Here is a 15,844-nt window from a genome sequence, read left to right as displayed (position 1 = left end):
GTAAGAACATTAACATTTAATGCTTTTCAATTTGTTTTGAAAAAAATAAACATTTAGCTACAATAATCATAAAGACTATATATGTTAATTTCAATTTGAAGAATTTTAATAATCGTTTATTTAATTTTATTATCAGTATAATTTATTATTTTCAACAAATTAAAACATCCTTCATTCTATCTATCTTTTATTTTTAAATTTGTATTTTAAATATAAATTTACCGGTGGAAAGCGCCATAAATTGGTGATTGTTACTGATAAACATTTTATTTTATGGTATTAAAAGAAATCTACGAGATGAAGCTTTTAAAATAAAAATCAATCAGTAAATTCTAAAAATGAATTATTTGCATAATATATATTTAATAGTTTTTTTTTTCAATATATTTTACCACACTTTAAATTTAAACATTTAACAGTAAATGAGCTAGTTTTCTTTAATTTAAGGTGGTATTTTGATATTTTAAATGGCAGTTGGTTATGTGCTTATGTGCAGCAGCAAATGAAGGAGCATAAGAACATCCTTAATTTTAGTTTGTGGTGGTGGTAAGAGTTTAAAACGGTAAATTTTGACGTATCTACTTGCACTTATTCAGTTAAAACATCTTCCTGATTTCGGATGGATATGCAACGTGTTAAATGCGTTTAGGGTACCATGTTTCTTTTCGTACGACAGATTCGGTGAAGGATTCCCAGCACTAAAGAATTCAGAAGAACAGAGTTAAGGAAAATTGAAACATTGTGTGTGTGTGGTGTGGTGTGGTGTGGTGGGTGGTTGCTGGCTGGTACTTAGCCAATTATTGCGAGGAAAGCAAATAACATATAACTAATGAGTGACTTTCCCTTCTCATCCTATATATAGCATTCCACCACTCTCAAATCACTTCCTATCTCCTTCTCTCCTCAACGTTATCTCAATCCCTTCTCCTCTTCAACCTCTCTCTTTTCCCTCTACACAGGTTTGTTCCTCAATTCCCCCATAATTTTCTTTTTATCTTTCAAAATTTACCATCCATGCTTAGGGTTTAAACTTCCAAGACTAATGGGTTTCTCATCTCACGCCTTTGCCGTGTCTTCTCTATCCACCAATTCCGTCATTCTCTGCTTATCATTCCTTTTTGTTTTACTGTCACCCATTATGCGTCTTCGTATGTATACCTATATATTTTCCCCCTTTTTATTGGGAAACCTGGGTAGCAGATTTTTTTAAACCTAAACACTTATATTTTTTAAAGTTTTATTTTTAGTAGTGCCAACTATAATGAGTTAAGTGTTTTCGTTATGCTTCTATTGATTAATTGCATTCTAGTACCCCTCATGTGACAGCATGTGTTGTATGTCGTTCTTTTCGCCCCGACACTCCGCCGTGTTTTTCAGCCTGGTTTGTTATTCCTTGAAAGGAGGAAATTTCATCAATTTCACTTCTCTTCTTCCTTGGTTCTCACATTACCCTTGCCTCACATAAACTGTTTTTGTTTATACTTATGTATTGGACTTAATTTTCTTAACCATTTTCTTTTTGCCCTCCAATCCATGTTGTGTTTGCAGAATGGGAAGTGCTGGAAAAACTGACTATGGTGAGTACACTTATGAGAATCTTGAGAGAGAGCCTTACTGGCCATCAGAGAAGCTTAAGATTTCCATCACTGGGGCTGGGGGTTTTATTGCATCACACATAGCTCGGCGCCTCAAGAGGGAGGGACATTACATTATTGCTTCTGACTGGAAGAAAAATGAGCACATGACTGAGGACATGTTCTGTGATGAATTCCATCTTGTTGATCTCCGGGTCATGGATAACTGCCTGAAGGTTACCAAGGGGGTTGATCATGTTTTCAATCTTGCTGCAGACATGGGTGGGATGGGCTTTATTCAGTCTAATCACTCTGTCATTATGTACAACAACACGATGATTAGCTTCAACATGATTGAGGCTGCCAGGATTAACGGCATTAAGAGGTCAGTTATCAAGCTTATTATTTCAGTTATATGTTTTCGGACCAAACATTTATGAAGTGGTGTTGGTTTTAATTATATGATGATGTGCTTTACGCGATCCAAAAAATATTGTCCAGGTTTTTTTATGCCTCTAGTGCTTGTATCTACCCAGAGTTTAAACAGTTGGAAACCAATGTGAGCTTGAAGGAGTCTGATGCATGGCCAGCTGAGGTTTGTTGGTTATTTTACAATTGTTCAATTTATGTTGGTTCTTGATTTTCACATTGGGACTGGGAGTAATGTGTTTAATTTACGAATTTTTTAGCCACAAGATGCATATGGGCTGGAGAAGCTTGCAACTGAGGAGTTATGCAAGCACTATAACAAGGATTTTGGAATTGAGTGCCGTATTGGGAGGTTCCATAACATTTATGGCCCTTTTGGAACTTGGAAAGGCATGTTTTTTCACTGAATTTAAAGCTTTTATAGTTTTTGTTTTTACCAAATGGGTAAATTGGTAGACAATTTTATATTTTGGTATCCTTTTGGATTTACTAAGTTTGTGTTGTGTTTTGTTGTTATATAATAGGTGGAAGGGAGAAGGCTCCTGCTGCTTTTTGTCGGAAGGTAATCACTTCCACTGATAGATTTGAGATGTGGGGAGATGGATTGCAAACACGATCATTTACCTTCATTGATGAGTGTGTTGAAGGTGTGCTAAGGTATGTCTTGGCTGATTCTTTTGACTTCTAGCTAAATTGTTGGTGTATGTTTTATATTAAAATTCTGAATTTTTTGTTTTCATGATTATGAAAACAGAGTCAGTAGAGTAACTTTTGTGAAGTTATTTTGAGGACTTGTATATTTGTTTCTGCATCTTTTGTGCTCCGTGATGTGTGTCCAATTGACACTATTCGAGCTTGCCAGTGCTTAATTTTTATGTTTTGACATGAATTTGAAAGCAACATGGATAACAGACACTGATCCAAACACACAATTAGTAGCTTTCTTTGCAAAATCCATTTATTTAAAATTGGGGCTTACTGAAAGAAAAATAATCATTAGCTCATTCAAAAATGTTGGATTAAATGGCCACAATATCAATTTCTGCTATACATGATTTAGGATTTGCCTTTTTTGGTTGAATAAAGGAAAGTCAATATAGTGTTTTTGAGTATATCAATAAATTGTGGAGATGTTTCATCTTTTTCTTCAGTTAGTTCATAATCTTTGATAAAATTTGAGTTTGGGTTTTATTATTGTGTCTAGATTGACAAAATCTGACTTCCGTGAGCCGGTAAATATTGGAAGTGATGAGATGGTTAGCATGAATGAGATGGCTCAGATTATTCTTGGCTTTGAGAGCAAGAATATACCTATTCATCACATTCCTGGTCCCGAGGGTGTTCGAGGTCGTAATTCAGAAAATACACTGATAAAAGAAAAACTTGGCTGGGCTCCAACTATGAAGTTGAAGGTATTAATATCTTGTTATTTCCATTCTATAATTTATTGCATGTTCATATCAAGTTATGTGCCTTGAGTCAATTCCACTGTGCTTAGTTTATTCCTTATTGATATTAAGTTCTTGTAAGCGAATGTATCCAATTTGACCTCTGTATCTTCATCAAGAAAGAATGATGGAATCTTTATGTTTTCTTAATGAAAATCTTCGTATTTCACATTATCCTTTCCTACTTTTTGATCGTTTTAAACAACCACATGATTCTATGTATACTTACAGTATCTCAATTCTGATATTGTAGGATGGGCTGAGGATCACATACTTCTGGATCAAGGAGCAGATTGAGAAGGAGAAGACTCAAGGTATTGATATATCAGTGTATGGGTCATCCAAAGTAGTGCAGACTCAGGCCCCAGTTCAACTAGGCTCACTTCGGGCAGCAGATGGCAAAGAATGAAGTGGTCAACACATGGCTGTAGTAATCACCTAAATGTTTCAAGTGAAGAGCTGAATTATATATAAGCACTTAATAGCACAGTATCTGGTTATGTTTAATTAGCGGCCAAGGATTTGTTATGTCTATGCATGTTGTTCACGTGTATTTTATGTAGTTCTCTTAAACGCACTTCCTGGTGCTTAAGGTGGTTTACTACACTAGAAGCTTTAAATTATTTGTTTCATGTCTAAATAATTGATTTATAAAGTAAATTAAATTAATATTCCTTATGTATTTGGTATCTCTGAATGTTCTATGTAGGATTGTACTGTGAGGTTAAGGTACTCTGAGCATGCATTTGACTTTATAACGGTTGAAAGGTAAATAGATGTGGGAGAATAGTTTCATTTTCAGCGAGTAGTTAGTTTTGTCAGTTGAATTGAGCAGATTTTTTATGGTAAAAGTTGATGCAATAAACGAAACATGTAAGATTCTTTCACCTTCTCTTTTTCTTGTGAACTATACGTAGCTATAGTATGTGAGTGGAGCAATTTTTGCAAAAATGGCTAAATTTGTGTGTAGTAAACTCACATCAGATATGAGTGGAGTCCATTCATAAAAAAACAAAAGAAGATCTGAATGGAGCCCATAACAATCGATTCCTTTTAGGGTTAATTTGTTTTTATCACGTGGGGCTATGTCGGTCTTTTTAATCCCTTTCTTTGTCATTTGGAGGCAATGATGTAACAAGGCTATGTTTGTGGTCATATCCTCGTACATGACAGCGTATTTCTGCTTTTAACCTGTTATGCAATTTCACGTGTGTATTTCGAATACATGTGTGTCCAAGAAGGAAAAGGGAACTATTCCTAACTTTTTTGTGACCACCCTCGTTGGAAAAGGGTAATGGGCTGAGCTGTGTAAAAGTTATCCTTTTCTCTTTGGGCAATTGCTTCCTGCACCCGATCAATTGTGACTGGCACCCGACACACTTTTAAAAATCCTAAAATGCCCTTGTCTTCTTCATTTACGGATAAAAATATCCAGAACTGCTCGTTGCTTACGGATAAAAATATCCGGAACTGATCGTTGCTTACGGATAAAAATATCCGGAAGCCACAGTTGTGCCTACGGATAAAAATATCCAGAAGCCAGCCACAGTTTTGCCTACGGATAAAAATATCCGGACCCAACTATATTCCGGATAAAAATATCCGTAAGTCAAAACAAACTTACGGATAAAAATATCCGGACCCCAAACTCCCTTACGGATAAAAATATCTGCACCTCTCAAAAGTCACTTGCGGATAAAAATATCCACAACTCTCACTCACTTATGGAAAAAAATATCCGGAAGCATGACGTACCTTCGAATCTGGTGCTCTGCCTGCGATAATGGAGGTCACGGGGGTGCAGAAGAATGGAGAAGAACGTCGCTCATGGTGGTTGGACAACAAGCTTGCTCACGGTGGCTGCACAACATGGTGGCTTACGGTGGCTCGATGGCTGCGGTGGCTGCGGCAGGCACAATGGAATGGAAGAACAGAAGAATAGGGTTGGTGCAGGTGATTGGGTGCATATCACAATTATAGTTTTCAGAATTTCATTAAGGGTATATTCGTCTTTTACTATTAAGTGATTGGGTGCCAATTAGAATGTGTTGGGTGCAGGGAGAATGTGCCTTCTCTTTGTACCCAATAAATATAAAATTACGATCATCTGTTTTCGGCTTTTGCTTCCTGCACCCCAATTTTGAACTTGCATCCCATCAAGGCACTGAAATAACAAAAATACCCTTCATAGTATATAATTAAAAACTACGCTTTTCAGTTTCTTCTTTCTCCCTAATGCGTTTTACTCTGTTCCGGTGGGTTGTGTTGTGTGATTCGATGTGTTTGCTGCATTTATAGGATCATTATTTTTAGTTGTTGATTTGCATTTATTTTTGTTTACATTTTGGTGGGTATTGACACCTCTTTGATATACAAATCGTCATTGATAGAATTGTTATTTGTTTTTTTAGAGAGATTGCATGTAAATATAAATTCATTTAATCTATTGGAGAATTGGCTATCACATTGAGTGATGTGTCAAATTTGTGACAACAATGTGAAATGTGATTGTCAATTCTCTAGTGTAATGGTCAATTTCGACAAGTCATTATCCAATGTGATGACTTAAAATGCAACCACCAATGTTATTTTAAGTCTCTTAATGACACACAAAGTTATTTTTATGTTTAGATACGAGTAACACAAATGCAACAAAAAAGGTCAATCCCCTTGAGGTATCATCAAGAGGCTCAAGTAAGAGCATCTTGTACTTGTTAGTTTGGTAGGTACTATCCACCATCAACACAATGTTAAACAAATTTAGTAGTTTCAATGAATGAATGTGTGTCGAAAATTTATTTTGCACCATATTCATATCCTCATTAAACCTACACCAATGAAGAAACATGTATCGCTTAAGTAACATTCTCAATTGTTACATTTCAATTTTGTGACTTCGTTTTGATCTTCGATACATAATCATGACATTATAAGTTTGCTTTACGGTGGTCACATTCTTATCATTATGCTCTTTAATTGTTAGAAAAATATCTCTAGACTTCATTGAAGTCTTTGTCATGTCAATGATAAGTGTCTAATTTCAGTAATATTTCATATTAAAATATAGGCACTTATGAGGATTTATTGCTAATTTACATATAAAATAATCCCTAATTTATGAATTTATACCTTTTTACATTTTTTATGATCTTTATTTGAATAAGAGTATTTTATTCCCATATTTGGTGTTAATTGCAGATTTCTAAGGAAGTTTGGAGATTTGGATTAAAGATGAATGATTTGAGCTAAAAAGATAAAGATAGAAGGTCCCAGAAGGGAAAAGATGCAAAGAAAGATTGGGCCTTTTTTGTATGTTTTATCATTTAGCCCATTAGCGCGACACAATAAACAACCTAACCCTAGAAAACTAGGATAAATAGAGGGCTAGAGGCTCAAACTTAGGGTGCCAGATTGAGAGGAAAACACCATAGAGTGAATTGTAACCCAATTGGGAGAATGGAAGGTGATAGAAGTATGCGTGGCTAATTCTACCATTTGGGATTGGGAGTAATCTACTCAAACTCTTATGTATTGAGGTGATATCTTATATATTAATATTCAGTTTTTGATTGATTATTGGTATTGTTGTTTTACTTTTAATTTTCCGTGACAAATTGAGAATCTTAAATCTGACCGGGAGGTATTTTTAGGGTTCGGACCTAAACCACAATACTTAACATATTTGAGTGCTAGGAATAGACTTGAAATGTTAATTGCTATTAACGTCTGAGCTTCGTTCTAAGTTGTTCTTATAATTATGCGAGGGATCGATAGTTAGGGAACATTCTTAAGGATTTTATATGCGAGGAATCGATATAAATGATTTTTATACGGGCATCAATTTCAATTAAAGAACTTAATATTGACATGCTAATCAAAATACATGAGAGGGAGAGAGATGAAACCTAATCCCTATTTTTCCAATTGAAACAATTAATTCTTTGTCTGTTTTCTTATTGATCATCGCCAACACAACCACTTTCAATATACTTTTTATTGTTCTGTTGTTACATTTAGCGAATATTGTACTCGATAATTCACTGTTCTTTGTGGGATCGATATCCGTCTTTAGGGACAATTATTACTTCTGACAAACGCGGTGCACTTGCCGTAAAAAGTCATCAATCAACAAGCATGAATTTGTCATTAGTTGTTAACCTACCAACATATGAATAAACCACCAACGTATTTGCCAAGTCATGATTATGAGAGGTACAAAGTAATTTAACCATCAATCATTCAATACCCTTTACCAATTTTTCTTGCAATCTAAAATGACAGACATCTCCTCCTCCACTTTCTGTAACCTCTAAATTATTTTTCTATCCTTTGTATTTACCTTTTCTCTCACAACTTAATAATATATACTTCTTCCTTCCTCGTTGATCATTTGATATATTCGACCTTAATATAACAATAACAAACCTAAAATCATAAGAAACTTTTCTTGCCTACTTCAAGAGGTCCCCAAATAACAAATACTTACAAAAATTTATGACAACTTTAGATTTCATTTAATAAATACGCCTCATACATACACAATATGTAAATAGTTTTGAGATTGTGACATTTACCTCTTCAATCATAAACACGTCACTACACATATACCCTACATTTAATATCTAATGCATTATAAAATATTGACGGTTTCATATCAACATCTAACATCCTGTACATCAATCTCATCTTATATCTCTATAAAATTCTAGGATATACTCTTAATTATGTGGTCCCTTTCTATTAAGTTACTTTTCATGATATTTTTCTATGTTTTGGTAAAATAACAGTCTTAAAAAATATAAAATAATTAAAACACAAAGTACTTTTTAAATAAATACATCAAAATTAAAAATAATGTGTTAAAATATTTCATTATCTACCAAAGTATGTTTAAAATATTGCATTAACCAAAACTTGATACTCTCCATCTCAACAAGATAATTGTTGGTGAGTAGAGACCACGCTCTTGGAACATGGTAATGCCGTCATAAACATGTCCATTTACAAATCACACCATCTAAACACAGCTTCATATGGAATGTGAAAGATCACGTTACTCATTTTCAACTGAAAAAAGAAGACAAATTAATGTCACCTACTTGGTAAGATAAAATTAGAAAAAATGTTATATTAAGACCAAATAGACTATTAAATTAATTGAAAAGGACACAAATTAAGGTTAAAAAATTAACAGCAAAAGGAAGAGTTAGCTAAATATAGTGAAAATGCAGTTCTCGAAAGCTATATATTTTTCAAACCTTGTAACCCCAAAATCACATCCTACATATCTCACTCGTGGATCAAAAAACGTTGAAAAAGAAAAACTCCTAAAGAATTTTTTTTATATAAATTTTTAATTTTAACTTATATATAAATTAGTTTTAATTTACAAAAACACTCGTTTAAAGAATATTTGAATACTTGTAATTAATTACTTTGAAAAATTTGCATTTTTCTGACAGAACTTTCTTTCTACCTAAAACATTTTTTTTTTTTTATATTTTGCAATAATTGTGTTAGCAATTACGAAATATGAATGTTATTATTGGAGTCATATTTTGTGGTGTGTACACGTAAGTGTTCCAAGGGGCCACTTTTGTTATTTTCCAAGGTTGTCACTGTATATTTTTCCTATTTCTTCCTCTGTACAGTATGATTTTATTTTCAAAAATTAGTTGGTGGGGCTTTTCCTTGGGCGGTTGGTGCATTCATATCTAAAGTTCACTTGGACGGTTGATAAATATGAATCAGGACTTTATCTTTATTTTGGTATTCCATTGCTCTATCTTTCTGTTTTTCATCTTCTTCTTTCCCTCTCTAAATTTTGTGCTTAGACGTGGATCTGTGCCAGTTCATCAACATGAAGGAAGTGCTAAGTGAAAATCTGATTGGCGATTTTCTAGAAGCCTTCTGTCTTTTTGACAGAGATGGAGATGGTGTGTATCCTTTCTGAACCTCTCTTTTCAGAACTTGATTAATTTGGTATTTCATACATAATTGGATTATAGTTTTCTGTGATTGTTTCTCGTCTCTGGTGTTTGCATGCTTTGTCCTTCAATTTGTTCTCCTTTTGAGTCTTTTCTTCTGATTTTTAATGTAATGTGTATTTCATTTGTAATATATACTACACAATGTAAATTGGAAAAAAAAGGCTGCATAACCATGGAAGAATTAGCTAGTGCAATTAGAGTACTGAATCAGAATAATCCTAGGAAGGAAGAACTGCAAGTCATGATGAGTGAAGTGGATATGAATGGCAACGGAATGATAGATTTTGGGCAGTTCTTGAATCTCATGGCCAGAAAAATGAAGGTGCGTGTAGATCAAGAAATTTAATTTAATTTGTTCATAAATGAGAGTAATGCTGAAAACGTACGCTAATTATGTACTATGCATGCATGTGTTGGATGGAGAAGCAAAGTGAAACAGAAGAGGAATTGAAAGAAGCTTTCAGACTGTTTGACCAGGATCAAGATGGTTACATATCACCCACAGAGGTTCACTTAACTCCTTAAGGAAGCATGCATATATCTCAATTGATTTGTTTCACCATATACGATCAAGTTATTTATAACCTTGTATAAATATGGTTGATATTTATGTACAGTTGTTATCTGTGATGAGAAATATTGGAGAGAAGATCACAGAAAAAGAGCTGGAGGAGATGATCAGAGTGGCTGATTTGGATGGTGATGGTCGACTTAATTATGAAGAATTCGTGAGGATGATGACTGTTTAATCCCTTGTTATATACTATATAGAACAAATGATAAATAACAGCAACGCTTTTAATTTATTTTTTTCCATGAAACAAATGCAAATGACATTCTGGTTTGTTATTTGCGAATTCAAAGGAAGCTTAAAGTGAAGCAAGTGAAATGAAATTTGATAATAAAAGTCAGATGCTATTATGATACAATTTTTTTTGTAAAACTTTTCTATCTTATTTTTTGTTTTTAACTTTTTTTTTATTTCGTTAACTAATTAGATATCATTGTAAAATTATTTATTAATAATAAAAATTATTTATATATTTTAAAACACCATTTAGATGTTATTCATATAAAAAAGAATATATTTAAAAATGTATTCCATATTTATGGACAACAAAGAGAAAATTAAAGACAATGAGAATGCACAATTGGACTTGGAAATGTATTGCCTGATGAAGGAGATATTCTTAAAACTCCTAATGAAAAAGGTATAAAACTTAAAACCAAATTTTGCTTATCAAATGAACAAAAGAATAATGTGTGAATGGATGAAGGAGTTGAAGATTAGTGATAATTATGCTTCCAATATTGCCAAATGTGTAAATACAAAATATGAAAGATTGTATGGGATGAAAAGTTACAATGATCACATTTTTTAGAAATATCTTCTCCCAATAGCTTTAAAAGCTCCTCTTAAACCCATATGAAAATCTTTAACTGAACTTAGTCAGTTCTTTAAAGATTTGTGGTCAACCATGCTACATGAAGATCATTTGTTGGAAATGAAATAAAACATTCGTACAATATTGTGTAAGTTGGAACATATATTTCCACCAATATTTTTTAATTCTATGGAGTACTTACCGATTCATTTGCGCTCTAAAATCTTCTAATAAGTGTACTCATCATTTAATATTTATGTAACCATATAAAAGGTGATAATCATTTATACCATTTATTTGGAATTTTTTGTACTCAGGTTTCTAAATAAGATTAAAAAAGATTGAATAATAAAATAAGTGTAGAAAGGTATATTTATGAAGCATATTTACTACAAAAGACGTCCTATTTTATTTCTCACTTTTTTGTGATAAAGAAAGGCCAGTTGCTCAATTGCATGTTCTCTTTGAATTGTAACGAGGTTAAACCATTTAATGAGTAAGTACCACTATATATATGTTAATTTTAATTCATTTAACAATGGTTATATATAATTTTAATATTATTTTTTGTAGAAACACATGTACATGAAGGATATCTATGAGAATCTCAACAATGATATCATTGACAAACAAATAGAAGCTGATTTCTCACGGTGGTTTCAAGAATATGTAAGCATTGATTTACACACAAACAAATTGATGCTACTTTTTTTTATATTATATCTTTCATTATAATAATTTTTATTTGAATAGGTCAAACAAAATTACCAACTTAGGTTACAAAATCCTAAACCTTTATGACTTGTGGCAAGGGGACCTTTCGACTAGCAAGTCATTGTCAATTTATTTTCTGAATGAATACAAATTTCATATGATAGGATATGAGGGGTAACGGCAAAACAACATAGTTGGGGCATGTGTTAGCAGAATTGGACATGGTGAAACTTATTACAGTGTTCATACAGAGATTCAAGAATTGGAATGACCAAGTGAATCAGAAGAAAAAAATAGTTTTCTTTTATTGCGATTGGTTTTATCCTTCAATTTAGGGGATGAAAACACATAAGCAATATAAGATTGTACAAGTTAGGAAAAAGGAGAAAATATGAAAATTTTAATCCTTTATGTTTCCAAAAATGGCAACTCAAGTTACTACTCATATTATATTTTGCAAAAAAAGGACAAGGTTGATTAGTTGGTAGTTATCAAGGCAAAGCTAAAAGGCATTGTTAATTATAGAAACATTTTGGAAGTTGCTTATCAAGACAAAGCCAAAAGGATATAATGCATGCAAATTATTTCATGGACAGTGAATACGAAGAGGAAGAAGAAGATTGCAAGCAAGAAGAAGCGAAAAATTAAGACATTTTTTTACAATTTAATATATATGTTTGTACCCGTTTTTTCATAAAGATCTTTAAAAGAAAAAAAAACTTTGTATAAATTAAAAATAATTTGTAATTTTTTACAATTTTCTAAATTGTTAAATTCTAAATTGTGCAAAAAAATGTTTTTTTAGTTAGGCTGAAACCTCAAGTAATAACAATCATTTGTCATCACATGAAAAAAATATTATTAAAAAATAAAAATACAAAAAATACAAAAATATATTATCTATGAATAAATCCTAAATTAGCCAACTTATCCGTAAATATGAGTAACCCTAAATCTGATTTTTCTACCGTAATTAAGACAAGTATTTCATCAATTACGAAACATCTAAGGAACATTTGTCCTAATAGTAAACGCAACACAAACCAAGACAGAGTCACATTCCAACCAGATATTAGTAAGTGCCAACTGTTGAGGTTCCTCCAAAGCATATATAACTTCATAAAATTCAGCAACAAAAACAGTTTGAATGTCAAGAAACGCATAGATAACTCCAATAAACTCTTTCATATTCTCACGGAAAATACTTTCACAAGTGGCAAGATCTGGATAACCCCTATTACTATTTTGTTACTATTTGATACATTCATTTTAATACACTTTTTATTACTACGCTAAAAGTTAAAAAAGATATAAATTAAGTTTGTTATATAAATAGTGAGAAATATAAATTTTTCTAATTTCTATTAGACTTTAGTAAATAATATAAGATGTGTTAAAGAATTAACATTTTGTCTTTAATACGTTTTCATATGTGTTGCTAAGAAGGATGGAGCTTGGTAGAAGCAATGGTTGAGTTAAGTGAAACCTCAATAATAGAAGCAAGCAAGGACGCATCATCTTTCTCCATGATACCGTATAAACAGGCTACAATATTCATAATTTAAGTATATACCTACACATAATACCTATTTATGATATTTTAAATAAAATTTTCATAATTTATTTTTCTAAGTATTAATATTAATAAAATATTTTTTTTTAAATAATATGATTTTTTTTATTTTCTTATTTAAATATTCTTGTGAATATTTAATAATATGATTAGAGCTCTGGTTGCTACATTTATCTATGAGTGAAGTTGTTGATCCCTCATAAGATCTTTGTTCACCTTCCCATGTTAGTTCATCAGATAATTCATCTTTGAATAGAGTTTACTCTCTCATTACACAACAGATAGACAAGTTTTTGGTGATCAATCCAAGGCAATGATTGCTACTAGCAAAGGAGGTTATAATAACAATGCTACGACCTATGACATGGGTGGTGGATATGGAAGAGGAAGCTATGAAGGAGGATATACTTCCAAAATTTGCAGTTATTGTGGAAAGACAGGGCATACCATTGATACATGCTATAAAAAGCGTGGTTTTCCACCTCATTTCAAATTTAAAAATCAGAACCATCATCAGAGTCATGCAGCCTTTCACAATACAAATTTTAACAATAATGAGCAGAATCATGAAGGTTCAAAGTCAGAAGTGGAGTCTTAACAAATTGGTTTTACTCATGAGCAGTATCAAACAAGTATCAAACGTTGTTAGCTCTTTTACAACAGGTCAAATCCCGTGACAATGTTTTTAGTCAAGTCTTTGTTATTCCTTCCAACATGACAACACAAACTGGTAATAACTTTATTTCTTCTTTTAGTTCCTAGATTATTGATAGTGGTGTTACTGATCACATTTGTTCATCCTTAACTTACTTCACTTCGTATCATCAAATTGATCCTATTTATGTCAAATTACCAAATGGAAATCAAGTCATTGCCAATTATTCTGGAAGTGTTTTTCTCAAACAAAATCATGTCATAAACCATGTTTTGTATATTCTTTGCTTCACTTTTAATCTTCTTTTAGTAACAAAATTGACTGATAGACTATCTTGTGTTCTTACCTTTGATTCTAATGGTTGTCACATTCAAGACAAAAACTCCTTGAAAGTAATTGTTTCTGCTAAGATGCAAGATAGAATTTATATACTCAGGATCCCATCTTACCAGAAATTTCAAATTAAACCCCTTGAATCTACACACATCATCAATTCAATACTGTTAATGTCAGTGCTAGTAATCTAGAAACCCTTTGGCATTTTCGATTAGGTCATATTTCAAATAAATATATTGATGTTATCAAGAATAAATTTCCTTATGTTAAATATAACAAATCTTTTGTTTGTGATGTTTGTCATTTTGCAAAGCAAAAAAGACTTTCTTTTCCTATTAGTACATCTATATCAAACAAATGTTTTGATTTGATTCATGTAGATATTTTGGGACCATACTCAATACCATCAATTCATGGTCATAAATATTTCTTGACCGTTGTTGATGACTATTCGAGGTACACATGAATTTTTCTTTTGAAACAAAAATCTGAAGTTGTTAAGGTTTTGGAACATTTTGTTATTTTTGTTCAAACACAGTTTGAGACAACAATAAAAATAATAAGAAGTGATAATGAAACTGAGTTTGTCATGACTAATGTTTTTGTCAGTAAAGGAATAATACATCAAACATCAAGGAAACATGATCATTTATTAGATGTAGCAAGAACTCTTATGATACAATCTCATTTACCCAAAATTTATTGGTCATATTCTATGATACATGTTGCTCATATTATAAACATGCTTCCCACACCTGTTTTAAACTATTCTTCTCCTCATGAAATGCTTTTCAAAACTGATGCAGATTTTAATGGATTAAAGGTATTAAAAGGATACGGATACCAGAGTTATAGAATTATCCTAATATTAATTACTGATTTTTTTCCTCTTTAGTTAAACCACTACTTATGTATTCAGACCATTTGTTTTGATTTCGATAACAAGAAAAGAGAGATATTTATTCGCATATCTTTTACCTTTCTTTTACTCTTTTGTTCATCTTTTGTTCTCTTTTATTCATCTCTGTTCTATTTCATAATATTCTTATTTAAATGTTCCTGTGAATTTTCTTGCAAAAATATTAGTATAAAACATACTTACAAACTCAATTCAATTTCATAAGAAAAAATAGTTTGGAATTTTCTTGCAAGAAATTACTGTGGATTTACAAATAGTATACAAATTGGTTACGAAATTTAAATTTACAGCAAAGTGTAGCTGCTGTTTCTAAATATATTTTTCGCAAGAAAAGTTTTAATTTTTTTTGCTAGAAATTTTATTGTGAATTTTTTTTTACAAGAAATTTTTGTGTGGATATTTTTCACAAGAAAATTTGCAGGAAGTTTCTTGCTTGCAAATTTTCCAATTCTATACAATAAATTGCTTACCAATCAAAATCTTTAAGAAAAATAGTAGAAAACTCTTTTCTTACAAATTTTTGTACCAAATCGGAAACTCACCAGAAAATATAAGAAATTCTAATAGTGTATATTTCTACACCCAGTACTTGTGAAGAACTATGTCCAAAACCTCAAGGTCATAACCCAAACAGAAGATATTATTTAAATACAACTTGCAGCCTGCCATACAAAATTACTGCCTACTGAATCATACACTCATTCACAAAAAATGCTCCCTAACTTTGCAGGACAAGCTGTCTAAGCCAAGGACCACTAGGTGAAGACAAAGGACATGCACAATCACTTAAAACCATGTAGAAATTGCAGATATTTTTAATG

General features: G+C 31.9%; 2 protein-coding genes across 2 annotated transcripts; both read left to right on the top strand.

Annotated features, from left to right (window-relative positions):
* The first annotated feature begins 519 nt into the window (after window positions 1-519).
* Window positions 520-4,133, top strand: LOC137829918 (GDP-mannose 3,5-epimerase 2-like). The gene is made up of 7 exons (XM_068636943.1): window positions 520-959; window positions 1,549-1,959; window positions 2,076-2,169; window positions 2,264-2,393; window positions 2,528-2,660; window positions 3,208-3,415; window positions 3,705-4,133. The coding sequence occupies exons 2-7, from the start codon at window positions 1,550-1,552 to the stop codon at window positions 3,858-3,860; spliced, it is 1,131 nt and encodes a 376-aa protein (XP_068493044.1). The 5' UTR covers window positions 520-959; window position 1,549; the 3' UTR covers window positions 3,861-4,133.
* Window positions 4,134-9,208: 5,075 nt separating this feature from the next.
* Window positions 9,209-10,370, top strand: LOC137829919 (calmodulin-like). Its single transcript, XM_068636944.1, has 4 exons — window positions 9,209-9,387; window positions 9,603-9,763; window positions 9,868-9,948; window positions 10,059-10,370. The coding sequence occupies exons 1-4, from the start codon at window positions 9,312-9,314 to the stop codon at window positions 10,188-10,190; spliced, it is 450 nt and encodes a 149-aa protein (XP_068493045.1). The 5' UTR covers window positions 9,209-9,311; the 3' UTR covers window positions 10,191-10,370.
* The last annotated feature ends 5,474 nt before the right edge of the window (window positions 10,371-15,844 follow it).

The sequence above is a fragment of the Phaseolus vulgaris genome, chromosome 7 (genome assembly GCF_000499845.2).
Source record: "Phaseolus vulgaris cultivar G19833 chromosome 7, P. vulgaris v2.0, whole genome shotgun sequence".
Taxonomy (NCBI): domain Eukaryota; kingdom Viridiplantae; phylum Streptophyta; class Magnoliopsida; order Fabales; family Fabaceae; genus Phaseolus; species Phaseolus vulgaris.
This window is presented reverse-complemented; position numbering and strand designations above follow the sequence as displayed.

Excerpts from the sequence above, each read along its gene's own strand:
- LOC137829918 (XM_068636943.1), top strand. The coding sequence starts at position 1,550 with ATGGGAAGTGCTGGAAAAACTGACTATGGTGAGTACACTTATGAGAAT. Across the intron at positions 2,394-2,527 it reads CCCTTTTGGAACTTGGAAAG|GTGGAAGGGAGAAGGCTCCT; the intron begins GCATGTTTTTTC and ends GTTATATAATAG. Across the intron at positions 2,661-3,207 it reads TGTGTTGAAGGTGTGCTAAG|ATTGACAAAATCTGACTTCC; the intron begins GTATGTCTTGGC and ends TATTGTGTCTAG.
- LOC137829919 (XM_068636944.1), top strand. The coding sequence starts at position 9,312 with ATGAAGGAAGTGCTAAGTGAAAATCTGATTGGCGATTTTCTAGAAGCC. Across the intron at positions 9,388-9,602 it reads TTTTGACAGAGATGGAGATG|GCTGCATAACCATGGAAGAA; the intron begins GTGTGTATCCTT and ends TGGAAAAAAAAG. Across the intron at positions 9,764-9,867 it reads TCATGGCCAGAAAAATGAAG|CAAAGTGAAACAGAAGAGGA; the intron begins GTGCGTGTAGAT and ends TGGATGGAGAAG.